General features: G+C 46.7%; 1 protein-coding gene across 5 annotated transcripts in view; it reads right to left on the bottom strand.

The window, feature by feature from the left end:
• ZNF862 (zinc finger protein 862) overlaps nucleotides 1–12,883 on the bottom strand; it is a 32,958-nt gene that overhangs the window by 16,911 nt on the left and 3,164 nt on the right. For 2 of the 5 annotated variants that reach the window (XR_003004450.1, XM_024754477.1), the window contains exons 2-5: nucleotides 9,636–9,747; nucleotides 8,316–8,420; nucleotides 6,122–6,819; nucleotides 4,515–4,671 (exon numbers count right to left, since the gene is read on the bottom strand). Coding sequence is in view for 4 of the 5 variants with exons in the window: in XM_024754477.1 (XP_024610245.1) it covers nucleotides 4,515–4,671; nucleotides 6,122–6,819; nucleotides 8,316–8,420; nucleotides 9,636–9,747 (1,072 nt within the window). In the remaining variant the exon portion in view is untranslated. Of the gene's footprint in view, nucleotides 1–4,514; nucleotides 4,672–6,121; nucleotides 6,820–8,315; nucleotides 8,421–9,596; nucleotides 9,748–12,883 lie in introns of all 5 variants that reach the window. The other 3 variants (XM_024754478.1, XM_024754481.1, XM_024754482.1) reach the window with 3 other exon arrangements.

Raw genomic sequence — 12,883 nt, 5'->3', positions numbered from 1 at the left:
CCACCTGAAGTGAGTGACCTGCCACTCAGCATATGATGACACCTTTCCTAGTAAAAACGAGGGTTACCACATAGTCCCTATACTGGCTTTTCTGTTTCTGTTACTGACAAATATTAGTTTCTTAACAGTGGAATATAACAGTTTTCTTTTTTTGCAGGGGAAGCAAGAGACATCACCAAATATGGCCAAAGTTTGAAACCAGAATTTAAAGTACAGAAATAAAAGAACAGTTGGAACTCTACAGAGTGATAAATAGTTCTAAGCAAAAGCAAGTCCACAAAAGTAGAGGTTGACACAGGAAAGCATTAAAAACAACATAAACCTCTTTTATCCATAATCAAAATGACCGTCCTCTGCAAGTTCAGTCCCATTGATAAGAGAGCTGGTGAGGCCAAGGACGCTGTTGACAGGTGAGTGGACCTAACCTGGAAACTACCATCAGTTGAAAAGCTTTAGTCGATGCAATTTAACTGCTACACAACCAACAAATTAATATTAAATTTGACTGCATCAAATTGAGACTGTCTTTTTAAAAACAGGTACAAAAATTATAAAACCTAAAAGAACAAATCTACTAGTTGTAAATCCTAATAAGAGCAACGGAAGAATTAGCTGCGTTTCCTCAAATGATAAGAGCGAAAGGAAATCAACGGCGTGAACGTGCCACAAGGCAGCATGATGAACACCGGACCACAGAGACACGTGACCTGACCTGAGCTGGGCTGAAGCGACCACGGCCTCTCACCCCAGGGCATCGGCCCCTTTCTGCACCTCAGTTCTCATGGAGGCGGAGGCAAGAGCACTAACAGGGACCTACAGAGAAGGTCTGAGACAGCCAGACCAAACTACTAACCCTCTTGCTAGGGGGACTGGGGACAGGAGTGGAGACTTCTAAAAAATTCTAATACTGCTTGAATTTTTAAATAATCTTATATTACCCTTGGCGCTATGGTTATTTTAATATTAACAATGATTAGCACAAATCTTGAAACTAAAAGAACTGGAGTCCAACTGGTAATAAACATATACGAGGCAGGAATTTTAGCCGGGTCTAATGCACATGCAGTGGGTGGAATAGTAAGAATTTCAGTTTAGCCATTTTCCAGCTAAATAGGTGGGATTCTCAAAGCCATTGGGGCTGTTTTCTCGCCTGAAAATACTACTACTACCTGCTTTACAGGTTTAGTTTAAGGATTAGAGAGCAGATACGCAAGACACTCAACATAGCCTTTGGTAGGTGTTCAGTCAACAGCAAAAGCACCTATTATTATTTCCAGACATAAGAATAAAAGAAAACATAAAGGCTTCCTGTAACACCCAATAGAAGCAGATCACAGTACTTCAATTAAAAGATAATAAACGTTAAAAATGGATGGGAGTGGACTTTCCTGGTGTTCCAGTGGTTAAGAATCCACCTTCTAATGCAGGGTATGGGGGTTCGATCCCTGGTCAGGGAACTAAGATCCCACGTACCGCAGGCAACTAAGCCCACGCACCTCAACTACTGAACCCACGTGCCACAACTAGAGAGCCTGTGTGCCACAACTACAGGGCCCACGTGCTCTGGAGCCTGTGGCCACGACTAGAGAGCCCACACACCACAACTACTGAACCCGCGCACTCTGGAGCCCGTGTGCCACAACCAGAGAGCCTGTGTGCTGCAACTACTGAGCCCACACGCCACAACTAGAGAGCTCGTGTGCCACAACCACAGAGCCCACATGCTCTGGAGCCCACGGCCACGACTAGAGAGCCCACACACTGCAACTACTGAGCCCGTGTGCCCTGGAGCCCGTGCACCACAACTAGAGAGCCTGTGAGCTGCCACTACTGAGCCCATGCGCCACAACTAGAAAGCCCGTGTGCCGCGACTACAGAGCCCACGCACTTTGGAGCCCGCAGCCATGACTAGAGAGCCCACACACTGCAACTAGTGAGCCCACATGCTCTGGAGCCCCTGTGCCACAACTAGAGAGCCTGTGTGCTGCAACTACTGAGCTTGCGCCGCCACAATTAGAGAGAAGCCTGTGTGCTGCAACGAAGAGCTCGCCTGCCACAACGAAAGACCCACGTGCCGCAACTAAGACCCGACACAGCCAAAATAAATAAATAAATAAATAGGAAGGAAATTGAAAAACCAAACCAAACCAAACAAACAAACAAAGATATAAAAAAAAAATGGATGGGAGGGGCTTCCATGGTGGCGCAGTGGTTGAGAGTCCGCCTGCCGATGCAGGGGACACGGGTTCGTGCCCTGGTCCGGGAAGATCCCACATGCCACGGAGCGGCTGGGCCCGTGAGCCATGGCAGCTGAGCCGGCACGTCCGGAGCCTGTGCTCCGCAACGGGAGAGGCCACAACGGTGAGAGGCCCGTGTACCGCAAAAAAAAAAAAAAAAAAAAGATAATGCCAAATAATATTAGGTTTTCTATTTTTAAAATACTTGTCACAGGAGGATAAAATATTGGAGGAAAAAAACCTTGTCAAAGCAAAAATAATAATTAGGTCCACTATATTTCAACACTGTTTTACATCCCAATTATCAGCTTGAGGCCCTTTAAAAGGTTATTTTTAAACATGCAAATCATTTACTTTTGGCCCCAGTTATATCCTCAAGGCTCTTTAAAATGCTTTTATATCTCAAGCATGAAAAATCATCTCAACTGGAGGACAGCTGAAGGATAAAAGCTGGAGGCCTAATTAAAGTAGAGAGAAGGACTCACACACATGCAATTCCGTTCCTAGACCCCTGGACCCATTTTAATTCCACAGACAACTGAAGAGGACAGCCCCATCCTCTATAAAGCCTTCCCTGATTCCTGCCCTCAACCCTCAAGCACAATTAATTACCCCTCCCGCGGTTATACTTATTGTTCATCCAAACAACACTTAACTGAGGCTGAACTGTCCCTTAATTTCCCCAGTTCGTTAAGATTTCCCCACTTCCTAACATACGCACGTTGAAAAGAAAACGCTGCTGTCTGGCTGAACAATCCAAGTCAGGCCCAGGTTGTGGGAGACACTGTTACACCACTGGTCACCCACCACCTTCCCCATGACTTTCCACAGGGGTCCAAAGGGCAAAGGGCATCACTGCTGCTCACTCCTTCAAAGGAAAACCAACTTCTTGTAAGTGGGTATGTATTCCTTAAAAACGAATTTCCCTCTCGCTCTCTATTTTTAATTTATTTATTTATTTTTGGCTGTGCCTCATGGCATGTGTGATCCTAGTTCCCCAACCAGGGAGAAAAGCCGGGGCCCCTGTATTGGAAGTGTGGAGTCTTAACCACTGGACCACCAGGGAAGTCCCTCTCTCTCTCTTTTAAACGCTGTCAGTGGTAGTGATGCTCTTTGAAGGTGCACTTGGTACAAGTGCCCTGGCCCAGAACACGATTACAGCACCTCTCTCCTCATAAAAGAAACAATTTTTCACAGCCTTTCTGAATGTTTGGGGAGCCATTTAAAAATTGTGAACAGTGATAAAAACAGGTAGTCTATAGGTCAAGTATGTTCAGAAAATAATCCGTATCTCAGCTGCACATGAAAGGGCAGTGTGTAAGCTGGGGATATGACATCAGGTAAGCCACAAACACCCCAATTTCCTATTCCGCAGAAGTCACGATACAGGTCGCTGTCGGAATTCCTAAGTTATGTACAGCAGCCTGTTCTGCAAGGTTTCTGTTACAATATACGCTAGTAAAAAAATAGTAAATAACAGCTGCATAAGATGAAAAGTTGTCTTTTTGGTGCCACATGAAAATCCTGGGTGTCTGATGGAAAAAGGAGGCAAAGACAAGAACAAGAAGCAGATACAGGAGAGGAGCCTCTTCTGGGAAAGTAATGAACAGCACGTGCTGTTCTTCATTCTCCAGTGCCTATAACCTAGTGACGCCCAGGCCGAGACCGCCCACCATGCTGGCCCCTGATGAAGCAGCCCCAGCACAAAGTAGAGGGCGGAATCCAGGAATCCTCCCGGAGGCCCTTTCTCGCCTCCCTGCCTTTGCTCACGCTGTCCCCACCTCTGACATGTCTAGATGCCCGTCCCTGTGCACCTGGCTTTCAACTCAGTTAAAATATTTCATACTCTGTAAAGACAGCCCTTATCCCTCCCTCGGATGCCTGGCCAAATTAAGTCAATCTTTTCAGCAGCCCCAGGACACTCTTCCTGAATCTCTAATGGAGCTGGTGTTGTTGCATAGTTTCTTATTATAGTGTCTGTCTCTCCCACAAACCTGCCAGCCCCTTGAAAGCAGAGACCGTGACTCGTTCACGTCCATCCAGCACGTAGTAGGTACTCAATAATGTTTGGTGGAAGATGGATGATGGGTGGGTGGATGAAGAGGAGATAAAGCACAGTACCTCAAAGCAGGGAGAGTTCTGAGACGCAGAGATATAAGCACTCTGCCTATGCACAGTGAGAGGGCAGAAATGGGAACACGACTACAAGCCACTGCTGCCCTCGTGGGTCCCCACGTCAAGTGAAGGTGGCAAACAAAGGTCTACACGGATCTTTACCCAGGGATGCCAACAGCTCATAATTCATCCGCATCACGTCTCTGTACAGCTCCTTCTGCCGCTTGTCTAGCGTGCCCCACTCCTCCCGGGTGAAATACACCGCCACATCCTCAAACACCACGGGAACCTCCTCAAACAGCCCCTCTTCAGAAGGATCCTGCAACAAAGAGTAGCAGTCACTCAATACTCCTCTCACGTCAGACACCCAGCGTGATCCTTCCGGGGTCCTGCTCAAGGCATTTTTCTCCTGGGAAGCCTGCCAAGAGGCCCCGATGCACTCTGAGGAATTCATTTATCCACCAAAAGTCAAAGAAGCAAATGTGTGTGGCCCAGAATTAGCAGGTAAAAACCAAACGAACCTCAGTGTTATTCTAGAAGGAAGGAATGATCCTTCCTCTTCTTTCCTGGAAGGAAAGGAAAATGCACTGAGGAACAGGGGTCTTGCAGAACCTCATGGCTGCACCCTGTCCTTTACAGCCCCAAGAGGCACCTTCTACTCATCTACGACTGCAAAGGTAGCCAGCTGCCTCTAGCAGCCCCTGCTAAGGTTCCCCACCAGGATGGGAAGGAAGAAGCAGTGAAAAAGAACTAAAGATGCTCATATTCAGTGACTAGGTTAACACACACTTTACTGCTAAAGGAATTCAGATTGTAAAAGGTTAGACCTGTTTATTAGCTTCGAATACTAAAAACTAGAAGGAACATGAACATGAAGGGAAATGAGCTTTGTCACTTTTCTGGATTCCATAAAAATTCGAGCTTACTAACTTTACGTATGATGTTAGGCACGCGGAACGTCTGAGCTCTTCTCATCGGAATACTAGAGGGGTTGCTCAAAGTGATTTGTAGCAAAATCCCGCTTACATGGAAGAGGTGAGAAAAGGGGCCAGATCTGGTTACTCAAGGATTCCAATTAATACAGTTTCTTTGCAGGACAATTTTCCAAAGAATTAGAAAATAAACCTATTTTATTTTACAAAATAAACCTGAGGTGAGAACTAGAGTCTCTGAGGGCCCACCAGTGCTGCAGGGAGTAGAAGGAAAGCACTGGGCTGGCGGTCAAGGGCTCTGAGGGGAGGTCACTGCCGCAAGAGCCCTTGTTCTCTGCCTACGTCACTCCCCCCTAAGTCTCAGTTGTTCCCCAACAAGATGAGCTTAACTAGGTTTGCTCCACCCACCTCATAGCAGCATTAAAAACACTACATAAAAGGACACGTCTGAAGAAACTTTGCAGTGTTTAAAAGTGCTACATGATTTTGAAGTTAACGTTAAAAAATTTGTTTACATTGATTATTTAAGAGCTCTGTGGCTGTTTTGTGGCTGTGGATTATTTCTTGAGTTCTGTGGTCGTTCTGGATTCTGGATAAAGATTACTGTTCTGAATTTAGGTGTTCTCTTTATATGAGAAGTTAGAATATTCTGGTCCACTAATTATGTCCTGTCATCTGCCAAAAGGAGATGATGAGAGTAGGGCTGCTGTCACAAATAAAGGAGATAATTAATACACGCAAAGCACTTAAAACAACACCCAGCACATTACAAGCATGTCAGCTACGGTAACATTATACAGAATCCTTCCCCTTGAGCAATCATTATAAACATATTACCTGGCCACGGGGTTCAGGTGAGTCATTACACAAAATGTTAACGTCTGAGGAGCTGCGGATGTCATCAGCAATTTCTTTTTGCCTGAAATCAGGAATGCAGTCTAGGTACAATGCAGGAATTGCTCCACTCCCTCCAGGGTCCTCCAGTGCAGCTCTTGAGCTGGGCAGGAGCTGGACCATGTTATCATAGATCCCCTGAGGCCCTGTCGGGTAACATATGGGATAATCTGCAGTGAAGAGGTGTCCCGGACTGGCCAGTACCTCTCTAGACACATCGTGGATGCTCCGGAAACGGGCTGCCCAGCTGGGGTCCCGAGCTGCCAAGGCCTTGACACAGAGCACATGGGCCTTGCTCTTGGCATGGTATTTGAGAGTCTCCACCTTGAATGGTCCTGTGTAACCTTCTATTAACCTTGACCGTTTGTCTCTGACGGATGGGTACTCCCGGCAAGCCGAGCAAAAGAGAGCCGTCCGCTCCTCATTCATGACCAACCACGGGAACTGCGCAAACCACGCCTTCTGGATGGACCGGGGTCTCAATGGTTTTCTGCTTCTTCCTGTGCAGTCTCCCTGGAGGCTGCCACCCTCTGAGCTGAAATGGGAAGGACAGGCTTTCTTCTGAGGAGGCAGGTAGAGTCCAGCTTCTCTGGCGGGACCTTGCATGTCCATTTCTTCCATGAAGCCCATCTTGTTTTTTCCTTTAGAAAAAAGAAACACATGGAATTTTCTCTGAAATCCTATAGGTCGAGTCACTGCAACTCACAGAGGTGCTTAGACCATGGACTATCAAAGCTGCAACCACACCCACAACGTGACAGCCTGCACCCGTGTTCTCTTCTCTCCGGCCCCCAACCCCCAGGTCCACCTTGCCTAACCCAGAAGAAACCAAATGGGCTTTAAGAAAACAGTTTTTTTTTTTAATAGAAAGGACAGATATACCTGGCAAAAAAGAGATCTCTGCAACCTAAAACAGTGGCACAGTCTTCAGGAGAGCAGACTTATTTATGGATAAGAACACCGAACTAAGAGAAGGTAGGGTTAAAAAGGTAATTAAAGCAAACACTGCCACTGCACACCTGGCAGGAACCCCCCTCCTTGGTACCCCTGCCAGACAGGCGTCTGCACTTTGCTCACGTACCTTTAGAGCAAGAGAGCAATCTACCTTCCGGGCAGACAGTTTGGTCCCCAGAGTCTTCCTTGAGCTGCAATCCATCTTTGAGTACCTTCCCCTCAGGAGTGCTACTTCAGCCCTCTCCCACACCACAACCCTTCCAAGAAGTGAAAAATCCCATGACATCACTAAGACTTTTCTTCTTTAAGCTAAACCGGCAGTTTCTTTATTCACTCCTTGGTTGAAATGCAGCTTAGACAACTCTAACTCCTCTGGAGCCATTTATTATGCTCCAACAAGTTCAGATGCCCAGTGGGCAAGGACTCAACAGTACTTTCTCCCGGCCAATGGACCAGTCAGTCTACGAAACTGTAGCCAACCCCGGAAGCACAAAGCTACGAGTAAAGAGTCAATGGGCTCAAAGTTAAGAGCCAAGCACAGCAGAAACAAACCGAAACAAATTAGTATCTGTGAAGTCTAGGGCTCCTTGTGGTCCATCTGAGATAAATCACATGGGAGAGCAAACGTCCACAATTCGATCCGTCGGGGAACTCGTTCCACCTCCCTTTTCTCCTGTAGAAGGGGCTGGGTTAACGCGCTCATCTTACACAATGACAGAGGCCATCTGGCCTGGCTCTGGGCAAGCCAATCCCTGAACAGGACATGCTTATCAAAGGAGGAAAGCAAACATCAGTCCCCAGGACTTAGCAGCCATCTGTTTATTCACCCATTCATTCCATGATTGTCTACTACGCAACCACGTGCCAGGCCTTGTTCTTGGTACTGGGACTACAATAGTAAGTAAGACCAAGTCATGCCTCCATGGAACTTAGAATATATAATTATTCGTAAACATCTACTCTCAGGTAGAAATAAAATAAAGGGAGATGAGAGTTTGGAGAACAACATTGGGGGAGGTGTGTATATCTTAGACGGGGTGACAGTTGGGGGAAGAACAGCATTCGTGTGTAATTGGTGGGGAACAGGGAGAGGCAGAGGATGAGACTGGAGCCTTGGGGCCCAGCTTCCTGCTCCCTCCCTCCAGCTAAGGACCCCTCCTCCCGGGGGCAGGTCCGCACTCACCTCGGTGGAGGCTCAAGAGACTCCTCTGGCCCTGGACATTGGCTAGCCACTGCTCTGGCCCTCGCTCAAATTTATAGAACAGCTCTGGGTTGGCAATAGTTGGTCCTGAGTCAGGAACAGAGAGATGCACTGTGAGGTCGGATCCAGGTCACACAGGCTAAGAAGGTATGAAAACTATTGGTCCAGAACAGAGGCTCAAACTCAAATGCGGAGCGGGACCAGACAATACTCTGAGGAAACCAGGCAGGGTGTGGGAAGCTGTGGATTTGAACCCAGGTGTGGGGTAGCTACTCAAGTCCAGGAGGGGCTGCCAGCTGAATACAGGGTCAGCATGGCCTCTAGACCATCCCAGTTTCCAACAGAAGCCAGAAATCATATTTCTATATGAAAACCCCCCCCATGGCGAAATATTGACAACTTATTTAAATATTTTAAAGCCAAAGAAAAGAGATGAAAGAAAGAAAGAAAAAAAAGGTGTAGGCCAAATCTGGCCCACAGCTGCTACTTTGCAACTTCTGGTTTAAAAGAATCATTGGTTTTCAAACCATTTTTAATAGACAGTAAGACCACAACCCCTCCATCCACAGAGAGCTGAGACTGTTGCCCCCAGAACCCTGAGGGGTCAAGAAGAAAAGAAGCAGAGAAAGGCATGGCGCATGGCCATCAAATTGAAATCCGAAAAGAGTACGTGCGCATGTACGCATGATGAAATACATTCCTCTCTGTCCATGGTCTAGGAAGTCTACCCATAGAAGCAGAGAAAGGACATTCAGAAAATAGAAAAGATGAAAACTACCTACATGGGCACTAAGTTTCAAGCTGTTTTATTTCATTGAACCTCTATGACAAGCCTGTGAAGAAAGAAGCCAAGGCCTGAAAAGGCTAATGGGCTTGGTCAGTACCATGTGGCAGAGCTGGGACTGAGACCAGATTTCCAGGCTGCAGATCTGATGCTCGTTCCACCACCACCCCACCACCTCCGATGTCCTCTGGGCACTGAAACAAAATCCACCCTGCAGTGCCACAGTCCACAGGTGGGGCTTCCCTTCTGGCACGCTGGGATATTCTGAAGCATCCAGGTCTAGCCTTGACATGCCCAATCTCCCCACTTCTCTTGGCTAATTTAAGTGGAAAAGAGAAAGGGTGAGGTGTGAGTCCGCGTGCAGTTAAGTCAGATATGGGACTGAGTGGATAAACAGTATAAAGATGCCTGGAAAAAAATGGGCGGATTCCAGAAAGTTCTCAAGTATGTCATAGTCGGACATGGTTGGGAATGCTGACCTAGATTCAGGCAGTGGGGAAGTGAACAGAAGCCCATACCCAGTGGTGCCACCAGCTCATCAGAACCACAGATCTCCTCCTGCTGCTGGCTCAGCAGCGTCCACTCCTCCTGAAGCAAATACACCGTGATGTCATCAAACGTCACAGGAGCCTGCAAGGAAAAATGACACCAGCTAAGCGCCAACTTCTTCCTTCATCTTCCACACCTGAGCTCACAGCCACCTGAGGACACCCCTGCTCTGGGAACAGATCAGACTGGGGGAGGGGGCGTTATCAATCCACATACAAGACGTATACCGCATTACTCTCACCCCCTGGGTGCAAGTCACAGCGGGAATAAGACCCATTCTTCTAGGAACAGCCACACACGGCAACAGAAGTGCCATAACGAAGGCCAGCTCTGGACTCTCGCACGCGTCCCCCTGCACACCCCTCACCAGCCTTCACGCGGGATCCATTACTTCTCAGCCAGTGCGTCAGCAACAACCAACAGCACTTCTTTTGCAAAATCTTCATCGTGGTAAATCCTCACTTAGGAAGAGGTATCTGATTTCTGGAAGTAGTCAACCGTCACTGAGAGCTATGTCTGTGAATGTGGTCAGTTATCAAGATAGGCAAAGCTTTAGAGCTGAGAACTGTATTCCATGGGGCTTATAAAGGAGCTCTCTCTGTTCCACCAAAAAAGGGCGAGGAAATTCAGAAAACGTTTCAGGAAGTTCTGGATTAAGATGGCAGATTGAACACGTACACTGAATTTTGCTTCCTCCTGTGAGTTTAAAAAGACACTCTCCCCCCGAAAAAAACTCCAAACAAAACACCCTCTAAGGACTTCCCTGATGGTCCACTGGTTGAGAATCTGTCTGGCAATGCAGGGAACGCCGGTTTGATCCCTGATCAGGGAGCTAAGATCCCACATGCCGCGCAGCAACTAAGCCCGTGAGCTACAACTACTGAGCCTGCACACCACAACCACGCACCGCAACGAAGAGCCCATACACCACAGCGAAAGATCCTGCATGCCGCAACTAAGACCCAATGCAAATAAATAAATAAATAAATGTTTTTAAAAATTGTTAAAAAAAAAAAACACCCTCTGGGATGGACAACACAACAAAGGGACAATAGCAATACAATTTTGTTAACTGAAAAGCAGATGAAAAAGTAATAACTGAGCAGATCCAAGAAAATCATACCCTCAGCCAGCAGTGGGCAAATGGAGAAACAACCCAATTTACATTTGCTAAATCCTCAAAAGACTCAGGATCTGGCAGCCCCAGGAACCTCTGGCCTGGGAGTGAACGCAGTGAGCTTAAAATAATAAGAATTTGGGGGAAGCCGTTCGGAACAAATGCCTGCCCAGATCCCCTACACAGGCTCCAAGTTGGCAAGTCCCTCCCTTCCACGTGCTCAGAGCGTCCAGTTAGAATTCTGCTTTTCCACTGTTAAGCGTCAGCAAACAACTGGACTACCAGACATCTGAGGAAAGGCTCTAACAGGTCTGATAGAGATCAAAACAGACAGGAGATGAGAGAGGGTGAGGAGGAACTGAGGAAATGGAAGTGGGGCATGGAGCAAAAAACCTTTAAAAAACAAAACTATCATCAATAGCCTCAGAGGTAAGACATTGCAGCCATGAAAAAAGCGGTTATAAAAGAAATAATCGGAAAACAGAATCTGTTGCTGTTTACCCTTTTAAATTTCATACCACCAACATTTATCAGCTAGTCAAAGAAATTAAAAAATAAATAAAACTATCAACAAAAAGGAAATCCCCGGGCTTCCCTGGTGGCGCAGTGGTAGAGAGTCCGCCTGCCGATGCAGGGGACACGGGTCCGTGCCCCGGTCCGGGAAGATCCCACATGCCACAGAGCGGCTGGAGCCTGTGCTCTGCAACGGGAGAGGCCACAGCAGTGAGAGGCCTGCGTACTGCAAAAAAAAAGGAAATCCCCGAACCCCCCAAAATAATATTTTGGGAAATAGTATCCTTGGAGTAAGTATAAGTCCTTCCAAAGTGACAACTCTGGAGGGGACACAGTCACTTCCATTTGTAACAAGTTCTAGTACATTTGTTTAAAATCGCCTGTAATTTTATACTCAAACTTAAAGCACGTGAAATATCAACTTCAACATAGAAGCTTCTTGAGAAAAACAGTACAGATAATTCTTATCAGTCACTATTGATTTGTATATTTTAAAGTAAGTTGAGTATTTTTCTTATGAGTCAATATATGTTTACTGCAGAAAATTTAGACAATAAGCAGAAAAGATGTTTTAAGATCACCCCCAATCTCCTTACTGAAAAACAACTACTATTGACATTTGGTATGTAACCTTCCAGTCTTTTGTCTATGAATATGTATAAATGAACAGTCTTAAAAACAAACATGGAATTGTACTGCCAATGTGTATTTTAAATAACTATTTGCTCTCAGAGTGTCTTCCAAAGCAAAATATGATTATAATTGCAAAAACCTGCTGCAGGATGGGCTCCACTAAGAGCAGGCGGGTGGACAGGAAAGAGGTACACACAACATATGGCCTAAGGAGAGCCATTGTGGGGAGCGGGGAAGAAAACCCTCGAGATTATACTGAAGGCAGATCCTAGCAGGATGACTGTATACCAGGACTACAGGGCAAGCTGTTCCGATCAGGGCAGGTTAGAGTTTGTGACCAAGGGCAAGCAGGGTTCCCTATTCATTCCCACCCACCCTGTCTTCCTGAGGGAACAGGTGGGCATAATGAAAGCCAACAGACCCATCACTTTATGAGAGCCACAAGGATGAAGAGTATGGCCAGGGCTGAATGTTTAGATAATGAAGAACTGTCTTCCCAACGAGTAACTACGCTAGGCCTTGAACCTCTCTTTTAACAAGTATTATGGCAAGAGCCTTCAGACGACTGCAATGTAAAGGAAACACAAATCTGCTTGAATAAGAGGAACTTCTTACCTACATAGAAAGCAAGGACTATCTCTGGATGTTCAACTTTACTGATTCCCACTGTCTATAAGGCAGAGCTCCGAGCTCTCAGCCCAGCACCAAGTCCCCTGGATCTGAACCTAACTTACCTTCCTAACCTCAGCTCTAGGTATTGCCCCACCTGGAATCTCTACTACAGCCAGATTAGTATAATTGCAATCACTCGGACACTTCCCTGGTGGTCCAGTGGTAAAGAATCCGCTTTCCAATGCAGGGGACGCAGGTTCGATCCCTGGTCGGCACGTTAAGATTCCACATGCCAAGGGGCAACTAAGATAGCGTGCCACAACTACTGAGCTGGCGCGCCTC

The sequence above is a fragment of the Neophocaena asiaeorientalis genome, unplaced genomic scaffold, assembly GCF_003031525.2.
Source record: "Neophocaena asiaeorientalis asiaeorientalis breed wild unplaced genomic scaffold, Neophocaena_asiaeorientalis_V1.1 scaffold407, whole genome shotgun sequence".
Lineage (NCBI taxonomy): Eukaryota > Metazoa > Chordata > Mammalia > Artiodactyla > Phocoenidae > Neophocaena > Neophocaena asiaeorientalis.
The sequence above is the reverse complement of the archived record's forward strand: the minus strand, read 5'-3'. Positions and strand labels throughout refer to the sequence as shown.